This window comes from Peromyscus maniculatus, chromosome 10 (assembly GCF_049852395.1).
Source record: "Peromyscus maniculatus bairdii isolate BWxNUB_F1_BW_parent chromosome 10, HU_Pman_BW_mat_3.1, whole genome shotgun sequence".
Taxonomy (NCBI): Eukaryota; Metazoa; Chordata; class Mammalia; order Rodentia; family Cricetidae; genus Peromyscus; species Peromyscus maniculatus.
The window spans coordinates 61,970,562-61,994,362 of record NC_134861.1 but is presented as its reverse complement, the minus strand read 5'-3'; the positions used below and the strand labels follow the sequence as shown (position 1 = coordinate 61,994,362).

The window sequence follows — 23,801 nt, the reverse complement described above, 5'->3', positions numbered from 1 at the left end:
TTTTGTGGATCTTGTAGACATTGAAGATATCTTGATTTGGATAACAAATCTCCTCTCCTCTCCTCTCCTCTCCTCTCCTCTCCTCTCCTCTCCTCTCCTCTCCTCTCCTCTCCTCTCCTCTCCTCCTCCCTCCTCTCCCCCTCCCCTCCCCCTTCCTTTCCCTCCCCTCCCCCCTCCTTGTACGTGTGTTGTATATGTGTGTCACAGTGTGCATGTAGAGGTCAGAAGACCTCCAGGGAGCCTCCTATCTCTGCCTTCCAGTGCTGAGATTGCAAGCACACACTGCCACACACCCCTCTTATGTGACTTTTTCAGATCAGGCTTGGCTGGCAGACACTTTACCAACTGAACCATCTCTCCAGCCTCTGTTTTTCCACTTGTGAAAAATAAACATTCAAAAATGTAGATTAAGCATGCAGATTAAGAGATAATTATAAAGGAAGCATCCATGTCACCACCAATGAAAATTTTAGACTGTGGAAGACCGGGAGTGTGCCCTTTCTAGTCAAAACCAACACCCCCTACCCCACCCTACCCCCACACACTTTTGGCTGTTCATCAGCCTGTAATTTTTTTTTTTTGTATATGATGACTATGTGTTTGCGTTTTTGACAGTTAAAACAATTTGTGTCTGTCACTAAATAATTAATGGTTGGACTTTATCTGAATGGCTATGTAATGGGTATGGTGTCTTTTGTCTTGGTCCTTTTCATCAGGGGCATGTTGTACACTTTGTATTGTGATGTGCAGCTCTGCTTGGCTCTTTTTGGTTATTTATTTATTCTGCTGTAATTTCCTATTCTTCTCTAAGAGGAGGTCTGAGTTGTTTTGAGTCTGGGGCCATTTTAATGTTGCTACCGTGGTCTACATACCTAATATGCATGTGTGGGTTCTCTAGGACATGTTCCAGGGGTGGACTTGCCGAGTTGTGATGTAGCATAGCTTCTTCATTAATTAATGATAACCTTTTGTTTTCAGCATGCTTCTATTAAAATTCCCCTCCAATATGTACAAGTCTATGTGATGTAGACAGGTTCTCCTTGTTTGACCCACCTGCCCTCTTGTGTGGTGCTTTTTAATGTTTACTAAGCAACGGCTGTGTAAGAATGTTGTGCTGAAACGTGAGATAGAGTCCTCTGGAGACTTTCTGTGTGTCCTGCCATTCTGACTCTTATCCGTCTTTCGTTGAGAGCCCCACAGTTGATCTCAGTTCCAGTTCTGAAAGTGGGAAGCAGACAGGATCCCATGGTGTACCTTTTTTTTTTTAAAGACAGGGTTTCTCTGTGTAACAGTCCTGGCTGTCCTGGAACTCACTCTGTAGACCAGGCTGGCCTTGAACTCACACGGATCTCCCTTCCTCTGCCTCCCAAGTGCTGGGATTAAATTCATGCACCACCAATGGCGGGCTCCATGGTGTACTTTTTGTGTTCTGATGCTGGCTCTAACATCCAAGATTACCATGGATATGACCCACCCAAGGAAAAATAATTTTTCTAACATTGATGTCTTATAGAATATTCCCACTGGAAACCAAGCATACCCCATTGTGCTCTCGACCCTCCCAGCAGATCTATCACGTGTGACTCCTTGACGGCTTTCATCCACAAATGTGGAGCCTGCGGTGTGGATGTAGAAGGCTGGCTGTATTTCTGTTTACCTGTGAGAATAGTCACATATGCCATCAAAAGAAATAGATGCTGATCCTGGATGAATGTCTGTTTTGTGACAGTGTACAGAACTCATTTCTACAGAGTTCCTCTTTTGTTAGATGCCAGGTTTGCTATTGGAAAAACTAATTCATGCGGTAATTTCTTCCTCCTTTATCCATCCATCCATCCATCTACCCATCTACCCATCCACCCGGTACTGAAAGCCTGATCTGGGGTGTGGGAAGTAGGCTGATGGATGAGATGGATGTGATGTCTTCCTGCCCTCCCAGCGTTTGGCCCTCGCATGAGTATGGTGTGCTTCTGGACAGGATGCTGGAACTGTGAATCTTGGAGCTTTGCCTACTTCCTCCACCATCTATTTTTATTTTATGTCATCTATTTTTAGCAACAGAATAAGCCCCCCTTCCAAGTATTTTTTTTTTTCTAACATGATCTCAGCAGAAATTTTAAAATACAAACCAGGTAAGAAATGTAAGGTGTTTGGTTCAACATAGAACAGCTCAGGTCGTGCCCTCTAGTGCCAAGTTCCCCTCACACACTCTAGGTAGGTTCAAGGCCACTGCCCTTGCACTCTGCCCTTGGTCTGGCGTGAATTCCTACCCTGATGGTGTGCGTGGCTGTTCCTCTCTCTCAGGCAAACATGCGCAGACCTCATGAACCACAGAGGTAGGACAGGCACCCTTTCATTCCTTCCCATTTTTGCCCCAGACCTCTTCGTCTGGGAGCCATGGAAAGAGACCCTATGAGGGTACTCACGTACTCCAGACTTCTCCAACTTAAATCCTCTGCATTTTCCTTTCCCTGCCCCAGCTGAGATGTTCACAACAGAGGGATGTCAGGAACAACCCATTTACCTCCTGGGGGGTGGTGGTGGTGAATGGGGAATATAAATACGTTGGGTTCAGTTGTTTCTGCAAATTTTGTTAAGTTGGAATTGCATAATCAAGCTTAATTTTCCTATGGCTAGGGGACACTGTTTCCACTGTCGTTTGAGACCTGTGGCAGTTTGGCCTCTGGCAGGCTGAAATGGAAGAAGGGAATGCCAGGGCGCCATCAACAGTGTAGATACACATCTCTGCCCGTGGACTTTGCCAGCCTCTTTGTGTGGCCTCTCTTTTTCTTCTGTCCTGTAACAGCTTTGGGAATGTGTGCCCACATTACACAATGATGCAGTATTGAGCGAAGCCCACATGTGTTCTCATTGGAAATGCAATAAAGCGTTCAGGCTTTTTTGTATGGCTGCATAGAAACGGGCCTATCCCTCAGAATCGAACAGTGCTCACTCAGGTCTAGAGCCCAGGCTGTCACCCTGCCACACAGACACCATTTGCGCTGTGACTTCTCCACAATCCTTCATCTCTGAATTTCTCACTCTTTTCTCTTGTACATTTTATCCCTTTAATATTCAACTCCAGGGTAAGAAAAAAATGAAGCAAATAATTACTCAATACATATTGAAAATACTGAGGAAGGTTAAGTGTGCCTGAAACTGTCCAGCGGGTCAACTTTATCTGGCCCCCACAATGCTGAAGAGTTATTTATTGAATTTGAGTGTCTTTGGACTTGGCAGACGCTTGCCCATTGACCACACTCTCCGCCGTTCCGTATGACCTCTCACTCCCACCTTCTCTCATGTTTTTACAGCACTGTCCCACTTTGAAAGCCAATCTGGCCCTTTGTTGAATTCCACAGCTATTTATTTCAGTTTGCTTTTCCTAAAAGTGTGCAATTCAGAGCCCTCGAGGCCTGAAAGAGTCACTGCTCCTCTGTGGGTGGCCCAGCGCAAACACCGTGGGTACCCATAGAAAGTGGTTACCGAAATTTAGACTTGTAGCCGGGAAGGATGCGCAGGGCCAACCTGTCCTTCTTCCGGATTGAGAGCGGGATCTGGTAGGCTGTGTGTGTAAACATGTGGAGGTTGCCTGCATGGTTGGTTATGATTCATGGAGCTCTAGCTTGGGGTTCTCAGACTTGAAAATGAGGTCTTCATGCCTCTCTTCACAGATGGCAAACAGCCTTTCCAGTTCTGTTTCTTCCCTTTTAATGGCACTTTATATGGTAGGTTCTTCTCATTGGATGTAGATGTTTCTGCGTGTGGGGTTTACCTGGCTGTTGGAAGCTTCCTTTTTCTCTTTTAGTAAAATCCCCGTTTTTTGTTTTTTGTTTTTTGTTTTTTCTCATTTCTCAGCAGATCTCTGGAGTGACCATTCATTTCAGACGGATCCAGATTTACCGCCGGGCTGGAAAAGAGTCAGCGACATTGCCGGGACCTATTATTGGCATATCCCGACAGGAACGACGCAGTGGGAACGACCTGTCTCCATCCCAGTGGACCTCCAGGGCTCTAGGAAAGGGTCACTTAGCTCTGTAACGCCATCTCCCACCCCAGAGAATGAGGTAAAGTGGAGTATCTTTTCACATGCTTAGTAGACGGGACTCAGTTTCCCTTTAGACTCACAGCTTCTGCCCCAACAGATCGTTGAGGTATAAAGCCTTTTGATGGCCGTGCATGTAGTATTCGAGAGCTCGGTAATGCAGCCTCTCAGTAAATAGTGTTAATATGTCTGTTGTTCAGGGCTGTTTTCACTTTTGATGGATTCTGGTCTCGTGAAGCATCATTCTAAGTACAAAAACATGAGGAGCTGATTAGTGGGAAGTGGTTAAGTTTCCCTGGGGCTCATGGAGGCGGCAATTTACTGGGCAGGTACCATTGCATGGTGCTGGATCCATGAAATATTTACACATAGAAGAACATCTCTTGGCCAGACATGTTATAATTACCATGTATCTTATTAGCCTTGGGTTCATTTGCTAGCATGCCAAAGATGTCTTGCAGAAATAACCCTTGGGAGCACTTAAAGGCTTAATTCCTATTTAAGGAGAAAAAAAAAAAAGAGATGTGTTTATTTAGCAGAAGTGACATTATTTTGAAAATAATTAGCGGCATAAATTCTGGGTATCCCCGAGGAAGAAATCAGGATGTTTAAACAAAGACTTGAGGCCTTAAAGAATTTCATTGTGGTATTCATTCATGTAATGATTCCTGCAGCAAATATTTGTCAGTCCTAGTAACAGCACACTCAAGAGAATTGTCACCAGGAAAGGTCACAGCCAGGTGACAGACAGCTTTATTTATTTATGTATATTTATTTCTATGAATGGTTTCTCTAGCAGGCTATCTTTCCTGCCCCCCCTCCCCTTTCTGCTGATGATAATCCTTTATTCTTTAAACAAGCCCATTTTCTTTTGGTTTGAGAAATGAGTGCAATTGAACCTTACCCTAACTGGCCAGCCTCTTCTGCATTCACCTCTCCTATCACCCGCCCTGTCTTTAAAAGTAGCCAGCCTCTTGTTCCTGACTTTTCTGATCAGTGACCTGTTCGTTTCCGGGAGGCAGGAAGACTGGTATTGTTCTCGGCTTCCTGCTTTAGCGGGCTTCTTCGGCATCTCCCTTCCCCGGCCCTAACCCCAGTTCTCCATCTGTAGGTAGAAGGGTTAGCACTAGCTACGCCCCCGGTAGACGAGAGCCGTGGCTGGTTTGGACTCTGCCCTGGTCATGTGATTCAATGCCAGTGAACCACGTAGGATTTTGTTGTTGAGCACTGGATGATTTTGATCGTATTTCATTGAAGCCTAATAGTTGTCCATCCTAAGCAACTTCTATCCAGTGACTCATCCGCCTTGTGTTAGGTGTGCTTGGAATAGGAATAAACCAGTGCAGCTCTCGTCTTGAACAACCTTGATGTGAAGGCGCCTACTTCCTGCCCTGTCTCGGACATCCCTGGGCTCACACTCTGCACTGCAGATGCGTCCTCCCCTCCCGTCCTTCCCGTCCCCATCCCCGTCCCGTCCCCGTCCAGAGCCAGCCAGTATATGCCTCTGATCTTGCTGTAGCAGGACTGAGTCGTTCTGTCCTAACTGTTTAGTTGTGTTCAACCAGGAAAGTATATTATAGATAGGGAAACTGAGGCACGGAGCTATCAGTGACACACAGCAGCACCCAGAGCCTCTGGATCCCTGGCCAGGATTCTTCTCGGTGTCTCTGGCTTTAGGTTTTCAATGGCCTCAGCCTCTTGTTGTCCCTGAAGTCACGAGGTCGGACTAACTGGAGACTCGCTCCCTATTCCAGGTGCCTTGTGCCCTCCATACTTAGAAGAAAGTACGTCCTCCTTTGTGCCTGCCTGGTGGCATCCAAGGGGTGTGGCCTGGGGATGTGTGGCTTGGATTTTTATTTCTTTTCTTAATATGGTAGAGTACGCAGTAGAGCCGGGCAGCTGGCCCTGGGTAAAACTGTGAGGTAGTGGAGGGCCTCTCTCATCCACGAGGCTCTTGGGGTCCACTCTTACCCGTTCCTTCCCATCCTGTGCCTGCTTCCTGCCCCCACCCCACTGTCCAGGGCCCCTTCCCCAGCTTCACGGGACTTATCACATCCTCCTTCTCCTGGAGTTTTCAGCCTCCTGGTCACTTAGGAAGAATTGTCAGGCCTGAGTGAGTAGCTCAGTGATAGAGTACTTACCTACACAGGGAGCTGGGTTCAGTCCCCGGCACCACAGGGAACGAAATGAGAGGGTTTGTAAATACAACAGTTGACCCTTACAGGACTCTCCATGGCAGAGAAGATGGCGTCTGAGAATCAGAGTTGAGTAGCCCTGCAGCTGGCATCCCCCTGGCTCTCCCCTGGACTTTACCCCGCCCCCCCCCCCCCCCCCCCCCGCTTCCAATTGTCCTTCCTGTGCAGTTTTCTCCTTCAGTGGAACTTCAGAAAATGAATGGTTTTGGAGGTTTCAGACAGGCAGTGACTGACGCATGCTCAGCCGTTTCTTTGTTTGCTGGCTTACTTAACTTATTTATGTTTTTACTGTAGTGCCAGGGGTCAAACCCAGGACCTCATGCCTGGCAGACAAGCACTCTACCACTACCATTTTTTGGAGTATTTACCTGTTCATACATGCATTTGTTCGTCCATCCATCCATCCATCCATCCATCCATCCATCCATCCATCCTGGTACCAAGAACGGAAGCCAGGGCCTCACACAGGCTAGGCAAATACTCAGCTACTAAGCTACATTCCCCCGGCCACCAGCCCTTTGATTGACAGATGGGATAGCGATTCCTCAGATGAACCTTTTGACTGTTGACTTCGTGCGCAATGTCCCCGGTAGGTGAGGCCATCCATTAAGGCAAACATCCCAGCAGACGTAAGAGGGCCGATGCATTGTAATCATAGGAGCAGAGGGCTGAGCGGATGGAGGGGGAGATGAGAGTACGGGAAGAGGCAGGCAGCCAGCCGCATAGCATACCTAGAACATGGGGACATTGAGGATGATACCAAACCACGGGCCCTAAGAGGGGGCACATGTCTACAGGGCCAGGCCAGTGTCTCATCCCATTATCCCCACAAAACACACGCCTGTCACCAAGGGTGGCTGTCACTTCCATTTGAATCTGAAATAGAAAGGTTAAGCGGCATCCATAAGATAACAGAGCTAGTATTATGTGGCGCAGTCAACCTTGAACTTTGATCCGCTGCCCGCCCCCCACATGCTCCCACCTGAGACTTGACATGCTATATTAGGAAATGTGGAGACTCCCAGATCTCTTCATCTCACCCAAAGGGAGGGCTGCGTCACACACAGAGCCATCCAGAAAATGACTCCTTAATAACGTCGTCCCAGGTGCCGATGACAGCGGAGGAGAAATGATTATTTCTCTCGCTCTGTCTCTTTGATCCCTAAATAGAATCCATTTCAACTAATTTCAAAGCATTGGGGAAAAAAAAAAGAGCAAAATGTTAAAAAGAGAGAGAGAAGTAGCTTGTAATGTGTCCTGTCAGAGATGCGTGTTTTCAGTGAGCTCTCTTGTGAGCTGGCTTGAAAAGAAAAATCAGATAGATGAGCGCCAAATCTGTTGACGGCACCAAAACTTTAGGGCTGCAGGCTTCCTTACAGTTTGAAAATTTTGCATTTCACTTTCCAAAGTTCACCCGGGAAGTGTTAAGCACATCGGATAATGTTTCCAGCGCACGCGCCAGCAAGTGTTTCTGAAAGTTTATCAACTGGCCGAGAAGTATTTGCTACTGAAACTTGGCCCACAGCCCTCTCCCCTCCCCTCCCCTCCCCTCCCCTCCCAAACCATTTACTTGTTCCAAATTACCTCTGAAATTATGTGGATGTGGAATTTTAAAAAGAGAAACGGGGCGCCATACAAGGTATTTTTTTTTATGACTAGCTCTTGGCCTGCGGCCAAGACTTGCTTAGACTCTTCCTGTCGAGATTGCCAGGGTTTCTCAAGAAGTATGGAGAGTGGGACCCTCAGAGGAGACCTTGTCTCCTTAAGAAGTCTCTCTGCTTGCTAACGTGCTTGTGGCCATTGGCTGCCTAAACAGTTATCACCCCCAGGAAGAGCACACATGTCCAAGTTCAAAACCTGTGTATTTCCGTGTGTCCCTGGAGTAAGGTCGCCCCATCGAAGGACCGTTCTGTCATTTCACCAAATTGCACAGCCCGGTCAAGTGAGTGTGACATTGGAGGGCCGAAAAGACCCACAGAGATGGACCTTGTAGATGGCAAGGGCAGCGTTTCCCAGCCTGTGAGCTGAGGGTGGATTCCCGGGCCTTTGGTTTCTGCTCGAGAGGCAGATCACTACAGTGGTTTATAACGAGCAGAAACGTGTCGCCTCGTAGGCTGGAGCAGGGGCAGGGGTCCAGGTTAGAGAAGCTGCATCTGATGAGAGCCTTCTTGCTGCCTCATCCTCTGAGCAAAGAGGAGAAAGGGGGAATAAGAGGATGGACTGTCAGGTTTGAGCACTAATCTATCCACCACAGCAGAGCCCTGATGACCCGTCCACCTCCATTAGTCCCCACCCCATCCCCAACACTGCTACGCTTTGGGACTGTTTCCCACACAGGGTTTTGAGAGGACGCATTCCAGCCATGCATAGCACATGGTAAAGATGGCTTCCTCAGAAGGACTTCCTTCCCAGCTCCTGAGAAGCCATCCTCAGGAGCACCTTGCCGGCTTTGTTGAAGCAGGGCCTTTTCCAACTGAAGGTCACTGGTCTGTTTCTCTTTGATTTGTGGAATTGTTTTCCAGGCTCCTCCACCCCAAGGGAAATTAGAATAAAAGTGCTCAGTCATCCAAGATATGTGCTTGGCTCTCCCTAGCGGGCCCACCCTTGCACAGACCCTGCGTGGTGCCATAGGTCTAGAAGGGCAGGCATTGTGTTCTGAGCACTGTGTCAGTCACTCAGTGTACACCATGGGAGCCAGGGCTCTGCAGCTTTCCCATCACTGAGTGTGATTTAGAGCCATGGATGCTGCGCCCTGGGCATCATATTTAGAGCCATGGATGCTGCCCCTGGGCAGGGCCAGGATAAGGACTAGGAGGCAGTGATTCCAGCTAGAACTCTGGCCCAGGACATCTCGTGGCCGTGCCAGACTTTATCCACTCTACCTAGAAGGCTCCCAGGCAGGTTATTTATAAGGAGATGCTCTCTGTCCATTCCCTCTCACCCTATCGTGTGTGTCTCTTCCTATCTGAAGCGTAGGGCTCACCTCCCGTTTCCTCTTTTACTGCCTCCTTTTGGTCCCCCAGCCCCTCTTATCTTTCCCATTCTCCCCACTGCAGACCCAAGTGACTGTAGACTTTCTGTTGAGCCAAAGAACCTCTGGTAGGGTTTTTGTTTTGTTTTTTTTCATTTCTACATTTTTATCAGCTAACATTATTTACTAGAGCTAGGAAAGCGCTTGGCTGACATGCTCAAGGCTGAGAGTTGAGCCCCAGCACTATGAAAATAAATAAGTTTATTAAATAGTTGGCTAAATGTAGAAAATATTTTCTCTTATTAAGTAAAAATAATTAAATGGCCATACAATGTTGTTCTTAACGTTTAAGAAAGTGTGTTGTTCTTTGTTTAAAAAAGTTGGGGAAAGGAAAAGTTATGGCTGCTCTTATGAGAAGGAGAATTTTCCATCTTTGATATCAATGAATTACTTTAAAGTGAGGTTTGAACGTAAATACCTCTGGCCCAGTCACAACGCCGTCGCCACTGTTCCGTACGTGAGTTTTGCAATAAGCGTTCACTGTTGCCTGCCTCCTGCGAGGTCACTGCACAGGGCTTTTGTTTATGTAGATGTGGGTGACCGGCCGGCGGCTGCCAGCTGACTCTCAGAGAGGCCCCGGTCAACACTCCCTTTACAGAGACTCCTGTGTCCAGAGGGCAGCCATATAAAAAGGCCTCAAATTCGACACCCACACAGAGGCCTGTTTTAATTCACTTCTGGAGTTTTTCTGAATGCCGCATTTAAAATATTCTTCCGTCCACACAGAGCCCTTCTTGGATAATTTCTGATTTCAAGTGTCTGTTTTTCAGACATCGCTCTTGCCTTCTTTCTCCCCCCACCTTTCTCTCTCCCTCCCTTTTCTTTCTTCCTTTTTTCCCTTTCTCCCTCCCTCCCTCTCTCCCTGCACCCCCCACCCCGTTCTCTTCCCATTCCTTCCTCTTCTTTCCTTTTCCTTTGAAGTTGCTCCACACAAACATAGTTAGCTTGACTCTCTTCAGCTCCTCATCTGATGCCCCTTTTCAAAGTTCAACCTAAAGGGAGAAGGGAAGCTGCCCACCCTGCAGCCGGGGTCCTGACGTGGAGCCCCCTGCAGCCAGGGTCCTGATGTGGAGCCCACCCTACAGCCGGGGTCCTGATGTGGAGCCTCCCCCTGCAGCCGGGGTCCTGATGTAGAGCCTCCCCCTGCAGCCGGGGTCCTGATGTGGAGCCCCCCCCCCCCCCCCGTGCAGCCGGGGTTCTGATGTGGAGCCCACCCTGCTGCCGGGGTCCTGATGTGGAGCTCCCCCCCTACAGCCGGGGTCCTGATGTGGAGTCCCCCCCCTACATCTGGGTCCTGATGTGGAGCCCCCCCTACATCTGGGTCCTGATGTGGAGCCTACCCTGCAGCCAGGGTCCTGATGTGGAACCGTGGGGGCTTTGCTTGGAAAAGAAACTTGCAGCTTGATGTTGTTGACTTCTGCCCTTGTTGCTTGCTCTAGCGAGGAGCATCTTCTATAGCTCCAGAGCAGTGACAGCCTGGCCACTACTGGTCCCCCTGAGAACAGGAAGAGTGGGGCTGGAGAGATAACCCAGCTGTTAAGAGGGCTCCCTGCTCTTGCAAGGCAGCCGGGTGGGTTCTCAGCACCCAGGTGACAGCTCCCAATCACCTGTAACTCCAGTTTTCAGGGATCTGATGTCCCCCTCTGAACTCTGCAGGTCCGTGCATGCATTTGGTGCACATACATATACTCGGGTATATACACACACGTACAAAGTAAAATTTTAAATATATATTAAAAATAGGAGCAAAGCTTACTGGCCTTTCCCAGGAAAACACACATACATAAAACCCTGTACCCATCTCAGGTTCCCAGCCCTTCTGAGCTAACAGGCCACAGTTTCCCCAAGTTACACTTCTCAGTGGAGGCTGAACACACTTTGAGAGATCTCGAGTAAGGAGAGCGCTAAGATGGGCAACGTTCCTGTCCTTACATTCATTAGAAGAGATTACTTTTCAAAATGAGTGTTGTGGTCTGAGTTCTTTTGTATGATGGACATGGCAACTCTGACCTCTAGCCCCCAAAAGAAAGCCAGTTGTGTTGACAGTGGGTGTGAGCGGCAGTCCAGCCACCCTGCCAAGTCTGAGTTGTTATGCAGCCCACCGTTCCACAGGGCATTTGGCCTGAAGTTGATTTGTTCTTAGTGAAAACCTGCCTTAGGGGGCCGACTGTAAGTTCTGGGTCACCGGTTCCTGCTCATTCGCAACGAGCTTCAGTTGAAAAGTTCCTTGGCGAAAACTCTGCGTTGTTGATGTTTCCTCCGAGGAGAGATTCACAAGGCCGTCCGTGAGTTTTAGTAGCTTCGTTTAGTTCCATAAATCGATGAAAAATACTTGCATATTCCCTGGGCACAGTAGGAAAACACAAGTTTCCTCGTTGTCCGGGGTGTGTGGAAGGAGTAGCTTCTGTGCGGAGGTCTGCCGTGGGAGCTTGCCCAGTGCGCAGGGCTCCCGGCTGTGGTCTGTAGCCAGTTAGGAAATCATTTCCCTGGCAGGTGTGCACTCTGGACAGACTTGTGTGGCATCGAAGTAGAGCGTTTGTGAATCAGTCGTGGATAGTAGACTGGGTGGGTGGGGCCACCTTTCACTGAGTGCAATGAATCTCACCGGATTGGTGGTGTCAGCCTTTGCTCCTGACTAAGCTTCTGTTCTCTTCATTGTCCTTTCCCTCCTGAAGTAGCAGGACCTGGACTCCAGACTTGTGCTCTTAGATAGAGGCATCCCAGTTCCCAAGCCAGCATAGAGACATCCCTGATTCCACTTCTATCTCTAGAAAACGTGTGTGTAGTGGTGTGTGTGTGTGTGTGTGTGTGTTTGGAGGGGGACGGTCTTTATAGAATTGTGTAGACCAGGGACTGAGTGTGGGAAAGCATGTTGTTTGCTTCTGGGACCACATTTAGGAAATAACTACACCTCATTTTAATAATGTTGAGTCTTTTATGTGGTTTGAAGGCTGCCCCGGTCAGGTAATAATCTAGCTTAGAGAGAACACTAACAAGTTACTTACTGTTAGATTTAATATGTTCCCTAACGCGTCCTGTGAATATCAATGCTAACAACAGTGTCTTGTGTTTTTTTTTTCTCCTTGTGTTTTCTTTTCTTTTTTTGTCTTTAAATCGATGTGCTTTTTTGTTTTTTCCCTATGTGAATAATTATATGTCTAGAAACAGCCATGGAGTGATTTTGCTGTTCTGAATGGGGGAAAGATTAATAGTGACATTTGGAAGGCAAGTATATTGTCAGATTTTAGATCATTTAATATTTTGTGTTCCTTTCTGCATGGCTGTGGCTGTTTATTTTTCTTCTCCATGCATATCATGCATTCTGCAGGGACGAAGTGATGGGGCTTCTCGCCGGGGCGTGCCGCTCACATTCACCTTGTCTATTTTTTTTTTTTTTTTTTTTGGATGTCTCCCATTGTGAATGATTTCCAGCTGGTGTGCACCAGGTCCCCTGTTGTCTTGTGGGAGCCAGAGCTTGTGAGCCACGTCCGCACGCAGCAGCCCTTGCATGCCGTTTTCTGCCTAAGCTCACATCCACTCTCCGCCGCCGCCTCTTGCTGGGGGCATCCTCTCCTCTTCGGTATCTGAGGCAGGGGAACGGGGCCCCTCCATTGTACCCTAACAGGACTTTTTCCCCCTCTAGGATTTGCACGCAGCCACAGTTAACCCAGACCCCAGTCTGAAAGAGTTCGAAGGGGCCACACTACGCTATGCATCCTTGAAACTCAGGTAGGAGAGGGCGGAGGGGCTTGCCAAGATGGGGTGGCTTCGGCAGCCAGGCTTCACAACAGAATTCTAAGACCGGTTTTATGTTTTCTTTCTAGAAACGTCCCTCATGCTGATGACGATGATTCTTGTAGTGTCAACAGTGACCCAGAAGCCAAGGTTTGTAAGAAAGATGCTTTCAGCTGCTAGCTTGTATTCTCACACCAGAGTAATGGCTTTGAATAATGCCACCATCCCACCCCCCACGCCACTTACTAAGTAATCACCCTTTCGTTGTCTCTTCTTCTTAGTCTCTGTGACATTTTAAGAAAGCCTCTGTTCCAGCTGAGGCTTGTGGTACTTCTGTAATCGCCACCATGTAAACTCTCACTGTGCTGTGACAGGACAGGAGTGGCCGCCCTCAGTCAGCCCAAAGACGGAAAAGAGGAAACAAGAAACGTGACAGTCGGTGGTGTGGCCAGGCTCTGGGATAACCGCTGAGTCTAGGGGCACCTGTAGTTCAGTGAAAATTATTAGGGGGACAGGGTGCATCCTGAAGAGGACCAAACCAGAAATTCACAAGGACATCTTCAAACGTAAACCTGCTTCAAATGACTCTTGTCCCACCCTTGATCCAGAAGGTCCCCCATGATGGAGAAACTCACTACGAGGGGAAAGGGGCTTCGGTACCTTTATAGTAATCACAGTGGACATCGGCCCTCCCATCTCTTACAGCCTCTAACTTGTGCTTCGTTATATAATCAGTGAAGTTATACAATCCGCGCAATTCAAGGTTGGCCTCTGGCCTACACATGTGTTCTTGTGTACACACACACACGTGGACAAGCACTACAAAAATATTTAATTCCGTGTTCTATAGAATTCTAAATATTGTCTATGAGGAGTGATCATCCAAAAGGTCTCTATGAAAATGTCTATCTGGGGCTGGAGAGGTGGCTCAGTGGTTAAGAGCACTGGCTGCTCTTCCAGAGGTCCTGAGTTTGGTTTCCAACAGCTAACAACCACTTATAATTTAGCTGTCTATAATTTATCTGTAATTTAGCTCATGCCCTCTTTTGGCCTCCATGGGCACACCTAAGCCAGAAGCATATACTCTTTCATGCACATAAACTTAGTTTTTTATGAAATGTCTTCCCATATATATACATATGTCACATATATAAAGCTTACACGCTAGGAAGATAAGAATAATTGCTAGATCAGTTGTCTGGTGAACCTTGTAGACAGAAATGGCAGCGTCCATACAAGCCCACATGGCCACACATGCACAGTCCCCAAAAGGGCAGAGTATAGTCACAACTCTGAAAGTGTTTGTGAGCCTTCTTAAGGTTTATAGACATTAAACACGGTTTGTAATTGGTGGTCATCTGTGTGGGAGCTTGAATGTAATTCTTAAACCTAGTCTTATTTTGAAATAATTACGGATTCATGAAAAGTTCTCAAGCTTGAGTCCCCCATATGCCCTCCACCCTGCTTTCCCTAATATTAACATCTTCATAATCATAGAGCCATTAGGCAGGCAGTTTCTCACTAATATCCTTTCTCTACCCTGGCATCCCAATGATTCTACGTGCAAATAAGGAGCATTTTGAAAGTTATTGCACATATCCCTTTCAGCAGTTCTCTGGTCCGTCCTCCCTAATTTCATTATTGCTAGCCATTATTGCTATTTAATTAGTAGCTCTGTCCCCCTGCCCCATTTAGGCAGTGACAGCATTGGCATGGTTCGAAACCACACAGAGCAAAACTACAGCTTCCTAAAACAATGGGCGACGGTTTTCTCCTTTTCAATTACTGCTTCGGTAGAAGTAGCCGAAACCGATATTGCAGGGTCAAAGGCCATCAGTCTTCTGGCTCCTGTCACTTCCTGTAAAATTGCTTTCAGAAAGTCTACAGTAACATTCAGTCCTATCAGTAATACCATAGAGTCCCCACCCACCACCCACCCACATCCCAGGTCACCTGAGGCTTTGCTGTTCTTTATTTATTTGTCTTAGTTTGGTTGCACGTGAACTATTACTTTCTAGTATTAAATTTCTCCTCTCCCTTCACCTCCCTGCCTCCCTCTCTTCCTTCGTTTCTTAAAGATTCAACCCATAGTTGCAGGGATGCCAAGGAGATGCCTTATCACTGAGAGCCGTGGCCAGTCTTCAGAATCCCTTGTTCAGTGAGGGCATTTCTTATGGAATAATTTAAAGCTCCTAAGTAAGCATGTCTTTCTGATTTGGCCAGGTTTTCTTCTCCTGTCCCCTTTTGACTCCAGGATACAATCCCCGAAGCCACTTGCATTTAGTCCCTAGAGGTTTTTATACATGCAAAACTTCTCTGCCGTGATAGTCTTAAATGATTCTCTCCAGTTATTTCTTTTTCCTCGTCACTGACTTTTATCGGAGAAGAAAGTATAGTAGGGGTATGTTCTCAATACCCCTGCACATCCAGGCCTTTCACAGATAATCACAAAATGACTACTCCTCTCTGTACTTAGGCAGCCAGGTGGGAAGCGCTAACCGAGATCCCATTATTTGCGATCTTTCCTGTGCTCATCCCACATTCCTGCTTTGAAGTCTGAGTTTAGTCCTTCTCCTGTGACTGACATACAGTGCATCGATGACCAAATGCATGATTAACACTAAATAAAATCAAATTGTAGAAAAGTTAATGCTTTGGAAAACAACAACAACAACAAAAAACCCACCAATTTCTTCCCTCCTTTGTTGTGACTGTTCTCTGTAAAGGAGATTTTGTGCCACCTGGTGGAAAGTATTGGGCATTACACCTTCAAAGAAAAGGGCTACATTTCCTTTGGAATCATTGAATTTGGATAGAACTCTTCAAGTGGCCGGGCGGTGGTGGCTCACGCCTTTAATCCCAGCACTCGGGAGGCAGAGGCAGGCGGATCTCTGTGAGTTCGAGGCCAGCCTGGTCTCCAAAGCGAGTTCCAGGAAAGGCGCAAAGCTACACAGAGAAACCCTGTCTCGAAAAAACCAAAAAAAAAAAAAAAAAAAGAACTCTTCAAGTGGTTTTAAATATTTTTTTAAGTGAGTTCTAGGGTTCTACAATTAGTGTCAGAAACGGTATTGACCGTGGCTCTCCTGAGCCTCTGGCCACTCAATGCTATCTTTGTTGTAGCATATGCCTTTTGTGACTTTTGTGAGGAAGGGCTTTGAGGACGTTGCTCTTTGAACTCGCAGTAAAGGAAATGAATAAGCAAGATTATGTTGTCCCAGGCTTCAGCTCCTTTGGGTTTCAAATTCCTCATCTGTAAAATGATCACGCCTCATATTAGAAGTCCTCCCTGATCCCGAGACGACGTTAGACCACGTGTGACATGGAGCAGCCCTAGTCTGCAGCATTTGGAGATGAGTCGGTCATGTCTGGTCGAGTCTAGAGAAGGAAGGGTGTAGCGCTGCTTCTCCTTCCACGGGCCTGGGCTCCGCTCATGGACTTGTCCTGCGTGCAAGGGTTCCTCACATTGCAGATAAGTGATGCATTGGGCGGGTTTAGTAGTCCATTTCATCGGTGTGCTCACCTGGGAGCTAGTGGAAATGAGACTTGAACTCTGGTACACAGGACTCCTGAGCCCAAGCAGGTGTCAGTTCCACATACTCCAAGCTACTGTTTCCCCGGCTTAAGGTCACTTTGGCTGTCTGGCTCGATGGGGTTGAGGTAGCAGAGTTGCTAGAGGTGGACGTGAGTTGTGGAACTGGGAGGTCACTGGCTGAGGATGGACTCCTCGCCCTCTTCTAGGCGCCTGTGGCCCATCGCTTTGTAGTCTGTTGTCCTTGGCAAAGTTCGGTGTGATTGTCCCGGTGTGGGACAAAGGATGACACCGCTGAGCCCAGGAGCCACGGATGTGGCATGCCTACAGAGAACAGACACTGTGCAGGCGACACAGTCAAGTCTGAGACTTGGTCAAAATAAGAGATGGTTTTGGTGCATCTTCTGCAGGGCTACCAGCGTGGTGTTTTTTTTTTTACTGTAGCGCCTTCCAGTGCCGTGGCTGCAGTGAGTGCTGGGTTTCTCCGGGGCTTTATTATCCAGGCATTGGACCTGAGGGGAGCTTTGCCTGTGTCCTGCCCTTGCTACGCCCTGCCCCACACGGAGAAAGAAAGAAATGAACGGTGCCAATCAGGGCTAGGTATGCTTGACGAAGGAACTCTCAAACAAACGGAACGTGAGCGCGGGGTTCTAACATTTCTCTTGAGATTCATTTATCTGAGCCTTCCCTGGGTTCCTATTAGCATATATTTCCATGAAGTAATTATATTAGCCGGCAGCTGACTAGATTAACCCTAATAGATAAACAGGAAGTCGCAGGGAGTGTCTTCTCTCATTCAGATTTATTTCTGGTCTGTGACAAATTTGTTATCATTGCTTGGCATTTCTGGGGGATTTATAGCTGTGCACAAGTCCATGCCATTGAAAATGTTTCTGTGGTTTAGATTTAGTTTTCTTCCGTTGGGTTGGATTCGCATGGAGGATTCATTAACTGGGCGAAAACATTTTCGAATGCTTAATGCCAGAGGAGCAAACAAACTTAGTAATGGTTGAGATGTGGACTCTAGACCTGGACTGCCTGGGTTCAAGATCAAGATCTGCTGTTTATTACCTGGGTGACTTTGGGATTTTGTCCTCTGTGTTACATCATAAACTGCTACAAAACTTGGTAGCTGGGCATGGTTTTATTTTGAGTTTGGGAATTTGTGCAGAATTCATCAACACAGCAGTGCAGTTCCTCTTTGGTCCACTAGTAGGCAGCAGGACCCGGAGGATCTACTTCCAGTGCGTCCCTTCACAGGACACATCCTCCAGGGCCACCTCATGTTGCTTGGGCTTTTTAGCAGTAGAGATCGATGGGTAGGAAGGAAAGGAAGCCAAGGCTACCAGGGGAGAGAAGGCTTCTCTTGGAAATGGTGCCATCATATTGTGTTAGTCAAAAATAGAATTCCGATTCGGGAGGTAGAGAAATGGACTCTTGGTGGGAGAGTGGCAGCATCTCGATGTAGGGAGAGTATGTTGAGAAACTTTATTGTGCATCAGCCATTCAGAAGGCCCTTTGTGAAGGGCATTGCATATCTACATACTGGGCATATCTACTCAGTCAAGAAACCAGGTCCCAGAGCCACTGACAGAGGTACTCCATCCTGGCCAAAAGAGATGTACCTGCTGAGGCATGGCTTCTGGGGGACATTCATGGAGGAAATAGTAAGAGCTCCTTCCTTGTCTCAGCCCCCGGGAAGGAAGAGCCCAGTGCTCTACTCAGGCACAGCTGACCACAGAATAGCAAGGCGTGAAGCCAGGCTGCCCAGCCAAGCTCTGCAAGGACTGGTCCGTCTCCTCCCCCGATTCTGCCGCCCCCCAGCAGTGCTGACACACAGTGCCATTGGCTAGAGCTTGTTTTCCTCTTAGCCCAGAGGACAGATTTTCTATTTCTAAAGCTGTTTCCCTTGGCTTTATTTGCCAACATGGCGGGGCACAATACTGAAGTCCTGGCAGAAGTTCGGCTTCTTTTCCCCTCTTAACTTCTGGTCACTGCATTTGTCCAAGTGAGCAATCCAGGAATCGGCCGCCATAGGTGGTGAGTCTCCGGAATCTGAAGCTCACCATTAGGACAGGAGAGACATCGTTATCAACTGTTGGTGGGCTGGGCCTGGTGGCAGATGCCTCAAGAGGCTAATTAAGGAAAGACAGGCTCACCCTCTTCCCTGAAAGAGCTCTGAGGGAATCGGGTGAAGGGGAGAGCCACAGCCCGCAACAGTGTAGTGGTGGCTGTGTTGGCAGAGTGGGCCAGCGGGTGCTCGAACCTGGGGGAGGGAATTCTGGGTCCTAGACACTCAGAACTGCGCAACCTCAGACAGACGCAACTGTAGTTCACACATTCAACAGTGCCGGGTTCTCCAGGGAGGTCCCTGAAATGCAGATGTCTTCCCATGGCCTCTCCCCAAAAGAACCAACACATCTCCAGCCTTGTTCTCTTGGGCTGGTTGCTGGGTAACAGTATTTTAGTAGTGACGAAGACGTTTCTTGTTTATTTGCAGTTAATAAAAAGACGGTTCTTGTATATGTCAGCGAGAAGGATTGTGCTGCCTACCTAAGGCATTTCTTCCTCCCTTTCCAGTCCCTCACTCCTATTTAAAAGCTCACGAGTCTGATGCCCTCCAGCTCCACTGGGAAGAACAGGGGCTCAGTTCTTCCTCGGCCCCGGGCTTGGGTACTTGTAAGGAAATCAGATCAGATGAACAGCCAGGCTCCTGTATTTCCCATCTCTACGCTGACACCAGGAGTGAGGGCTCTCTTGGAGCTGTTGTCTGCAACAGCTGCTCTCTGGGTATTTATTTATTCAATGGCAAGTGCGTGCATGTTGGTATGCGGCCATCGGACTCGGGAGGAAGGCCTGGTAATGTGTAAGAGACCCTAGTGGCGTCATTTCACATGACGGGGGTACAGTTTCTATCTGAAATGGCCCCCGTGGCAATGAGCTGAGACCATAACTGCCATCAGTGTTGGTGAGCTCTGGGGCCTTTGGGAGGTGGAGTCTAGCTGGTGGAAGTAGGTCACTTGGAAAGGACCTTTGAAGGTTGCAACCCAGCCTTTGGTTCCCACCTTGTTCCTTCTTCTTCCCATGTGCCATGATGTGAGGAGCCTCCACCACATGTTCCCACAGCCATCTGCCTGATGGACTGGAATCTCTGAAACCGTAGGCCAAAACAGACCTTTCTCTCTTAGGATGTACGGTGGTCACAGCAGGCCAAAAGTTGCTATAGGCAGTTACCATGTGGCTGGAATTGAAGAAGAGATCAGCTCACTGAACTCACACGCTGATTACTTCAGTTGGCTCTGAGAGAACTTCAGGGGAAAGTCTCCGTTAAAAGTCTGTTCGGCCATTGAACCCGCACATTCCCAACCAGGTCTCTAGCTAAACCTTGCTCCACTTACCCTCTGTTGTTGGCACCGCCACAGGCCTCGCCCGCTCTTATCTCCCACAAGCCCAAGAGATGCACTCTCCGTTTTTGCTGCAGGCTCCCAGGCAGTCCGGTGGTTGAACTGCGGCTTTGATCCATCCAGCCGTCCTTTCTCTTGGTGCAGGTGCGGGCTAGCCCTTGAAGAGTGTGTTTAGTTCACTCCTCTGGTGCTCTGGGGGGCATAGTGGTGGGTGTTCCATACCATAAGCCCAAGTTCACTTGTGGACGTGCAACAGTTTTAGAAATGAAGAAGCCAGTTGTTATGGTGCATGCCTTGTAATCCCAGCACCCTGGAGGCAGGAGGATTGCCACAAGTTTGAGGCTACCTGGTCTACGTATAGACTCCTAGGCAAACCAGGACTACATGGTGATATTCTGTTGCCAAAAGGGGTGTGGTAGTTTGAATGTAACTGGCCCCCATAATCTCATAGGGAGTGGCCCTATTAGGAGGTGTGGCTTTGTCTGAGTGAGTGTGGCCTTGTTGGAGGAAGTGTGTCACTGTGGGGGCGGGCTTTGAGGTTTCCTATGCTCAGGATACCACCCAGTGTCTCAATTGAATATCTGAGGTCTAGACCCAGTCTAATCGGCTGGTGGTACTTTGTGTGACTTTAACCAAGCCACGTAACCTCTCCAGACTTCACTTCTTCATCTATAAAACAGAGTAATGTTGATCTTAGCCTGGTGCACTCATAGAGTTAGTCTAGAGGCAACACAAAATATTATTACCTCCCAAAATAACCCAATGTGACAGTTCCCAACAGTCTTGCCATGCCTGTGGGTTACTGTTTGGGCTGTTGTGTGGATATTGTCCCTGCAGGTATTGTGAGACTTAGTCTAGTCCTTTGGGACTGGTCTCTCCCATCTCTAAGGTGTCACACACATACAGTCTCTGAGCCTGGCACTGATGATTTCAGCAGGTGGACTTTTACCATGTACCTTGGAGTGTGTCATGAATGCAGCGCAGGAGATGTGTGGCGTACACTGGCTTCATTGAAAATGTAGAAAGGACCTGCTTATCGACCAGTTGCACAAGAAGTTCTGATCTTGCATGCAGACAGGAGTCAGGGACGGTGTATAAAGAATTCCCCGTGTGTTAATAGAACTGGCTGTTTGCTGGCGTGTTTTATAGATGCAGTGAGCCCGGGAGCAATTTTTGACTGGTTGCACTGAGTGTGTGTGTGTCTATACGTGTGAGAGAGGTCGTTCACTTCACATAGAATAGACCACTCCCCCTTCCCCTTATGCTGGAGCACACTTATTACAACAGTTAACCAATCCAGAGTTCCTGATGGGTGCACCAGGAGTGGGCAAGAGGCACCCAGTTTCAAAACGTAGACATCCATTTTCTGGGCCCTCTGGTTCAAGGCCAGTCCGAGCTCAGCCTCCAGAGGCCTGGTGGGGAAGATTTGGTCTTACCCCCTTGGCTTTAGATTAGGGTGTAGAGGCGGGACTGTTGTTGAAATTGTTATTTTGTGTCATGGTGCTGAACATGGAACCCAGGCTTTTTGGTCATGCTGGGTAAATGCTCTACCACTGAGTTCTAGTTTAGCTTTAAAAAACTCCAAGTTCTACATAAATGTCAGTCCCATGGATGATACTAAGATTTCCCTGCTGTACAGGAGAGGGTGGCCTCCTTGCCCGGCACTCTTCGAGGGCATTGACATTGATCTTCAGAGTGACAAGAACTGCCAAAGATGAGGGGTTGTGGCCGCCTCTGGCCCATCGCCATTAACAGCATTAAAAACACTTTCTGCCGAAGAGCGGAGCTGTGATAAATAATAGAACACCTATAAAACATTTTATCCCCATTTTTTGTTTGTTTTTGTAACTTAATAAACTGTTAACCTTGAAGGGAAACTGCCATGGGAAGCTGCGGTGTATAAACATGAGAGCATGTTTTTGTCGTGTACTGTGCACAAATGCCATGCTATTCCTCTCAACTTTGTTATGAACTTCCTTACATGAAAGGTCATATGTACACACACATGAATAGCAAACACTTTGTGTGTGTAGCCAGCAAGCATGGGGTGGGGGAGTGTCTTTCTGTCTGTGTCTCTGTCTGAGCCTGGCCAGTGCTTTGGACCTGTCCATAGGCCATGAAGGACTAGATGAAGGAAATCACTTTGCCCACTTACAGGAGGCGGCTCAAACCTGTGCAGAGGTAGCGTGGCCAACCCTGGGCACGTTGCCCTGTTGAGAAATGCAGAGATTCTGAAGGCATGCGTGCATATTTGTGACCTCTCTTTATCACTTAAGTCTATTTTCTGTCCTCCCACCTTGGGGTGGGAAGGCTCTCCACAAAGTGATTGGAAAGCTGGGATGGGTCAGCTGGGCGTGGTGGTATACTCCTGTAACCCAGCGGTTCAAAGGCAGAGGCAGGAGGGTTGCGAGTCTCCGGCCAGCTTAGGTGGTACAGTGAGACCCTGGAAAGAGAGAGGCAGGGGAGAGAGGAAGGAAAGAAAAGAGAAGGGATGAAGGAGGGGGCTGCTGTGATGTTCAGAGCTCTAAGCACTGTCTGTCCCCAGAATTAACATTTCACACAGAGATCACTGGATTCAGAATCAAGTCCCTGACTCTGGTCCCATTGCCACTCTTGGTCCAGGGAAGGTCCCCTGGGAGAGCCAAGCAGTCATCCTGGCTTTAAACCTTCACCCACCCATCCCCCTTCCCTAAAGCTGAAGAGCTTTTCCTGGAGGAGTCCTTGGTGCCTATCTGCTTTTGTTTTGTTTTTACAGAATTCATCATTTCTGCTGCCCAGATTCTCCCTGCAATCCCACCTCCCCTTGCATGTGACCCTGGGCAGGTGTTGTCGTTTTCTCACACTGTTCAGATATCAGAAGGTACCTGTCTCATTCTCCCCCGACATGCGGGGACTTGTGGATGACGAGATAAGGAGGCTCATCTTGACCATCTCCACTCTCCTGTGGTTCACAGGACCTCTGTCACTTCCGTGTCTGTCTGTCTGTCTGTTTTCTTAGGATTTTTCTCTGGGTACTTCTCACTGGGAGAAACAGTAGCAGCTATCAAATCCTGGTTAAAATATTGCACTTAATGAACTCCTGTGGGGACCCTGACCTCTGCTGACATGTGGGGACCCTGACCTCTGCTCACATGTGGGGACCCTGACCTTTGCTCACATGTGGGGACCCTGACCTCTGCTCACATGTGGGGACCCTGACCTCTGCTCACATGTGGGGACCCTGACCTCTGCTCACATGTGGGGACCCTGACCTCTGCTCACATGTGGGGACCCTGACCTCTGCTCACATGTGGGAACCCTGACCTCTCCTGACATGTGGGGACCCTGACCTCTACTCACATGTGGGGTCCCTGACCTCTGCTGACATGTGGGGACCCTGACCTCTGCTGACATGTGGGGTCCCTGACCTCTGCTGACATGTGGGGACCCTGACCTCTGCTGACATGTGGGGACCCTGACCTCTGCTCACATGTGGGGTCCCTGACCTCTACTCACATGTGGGGTCCCTGACCTCTGCTCACATGTGGGGACCCTGACTTCTGATCACATGTGGGGTGGACCCTGATCTCTGCTCACATGTGGGGACCCTGACCTCTTCTCACAAGTTAGGTGGTTATAGTTGTTAACAGGAGGATTGTGTTGAGGACAGAGACACCTCCACTCACTCATCTGTCTGGTCCATGGCCATGAGACCTGGGGCAAGTCCTTTGCCCATGAAGAATCCCTATTGATCAAGAAGAGAGAACAAAGAGAAGAGGGGGTCCTGAGCTTATCTCTGAGAAGAGGGCTACTGAGTGCCGGGGTAGGGGTTCAGGGAAGTGGGGAGATGGGTTAGAGAAGACCTCCAGGAGATAGAGCCACC

At 48.3% G+C, this 23,801-nt stretch overlaps 1 protein-coding gene across 9 annotated transcripts in view; it reads left to right on the top strand.

Moving 5' to 3' along the window:
- Apbb2 (amyloid beta precursor protein binding family B member 2) overlaps positions 1 to 23,801 on the top strand; it is a 359,655-nt gene that overhangs the window by 251,585 nt on the left and 84,269 nt on the right. For 4 of the 9 annotated variants that reach the window (XM_076546380.1, XM_006974623.4, XM_076546378.1 and 1 more), the window contains 4 exons: positions 3,859 to 4,067; positions 12,434 to 12,496; positions 12,915 to 13,000; positions 13,096 to 13,156. In XM_076546380.1, coding sequence (XP_076402495.1) covers positions 3,859 to 4,067; positions 12,434 to 12,496; positions 12,915 to 13,000; positions 13,096 to 13,156 — 419 coding nt within the window. The remainder of the gene's footprint in view (positions 1 to 3,858; positions 4,068 to 12,433; positions 12,497 to 12,914; positions 13,001 to 13,095; positions 13,157 to 23,801) is intronic. The other 5 variants (XM_015993473.3, XM_015993472.3, XM_015993469.3 and 2 more) reach the window with 4 other exon arrangements.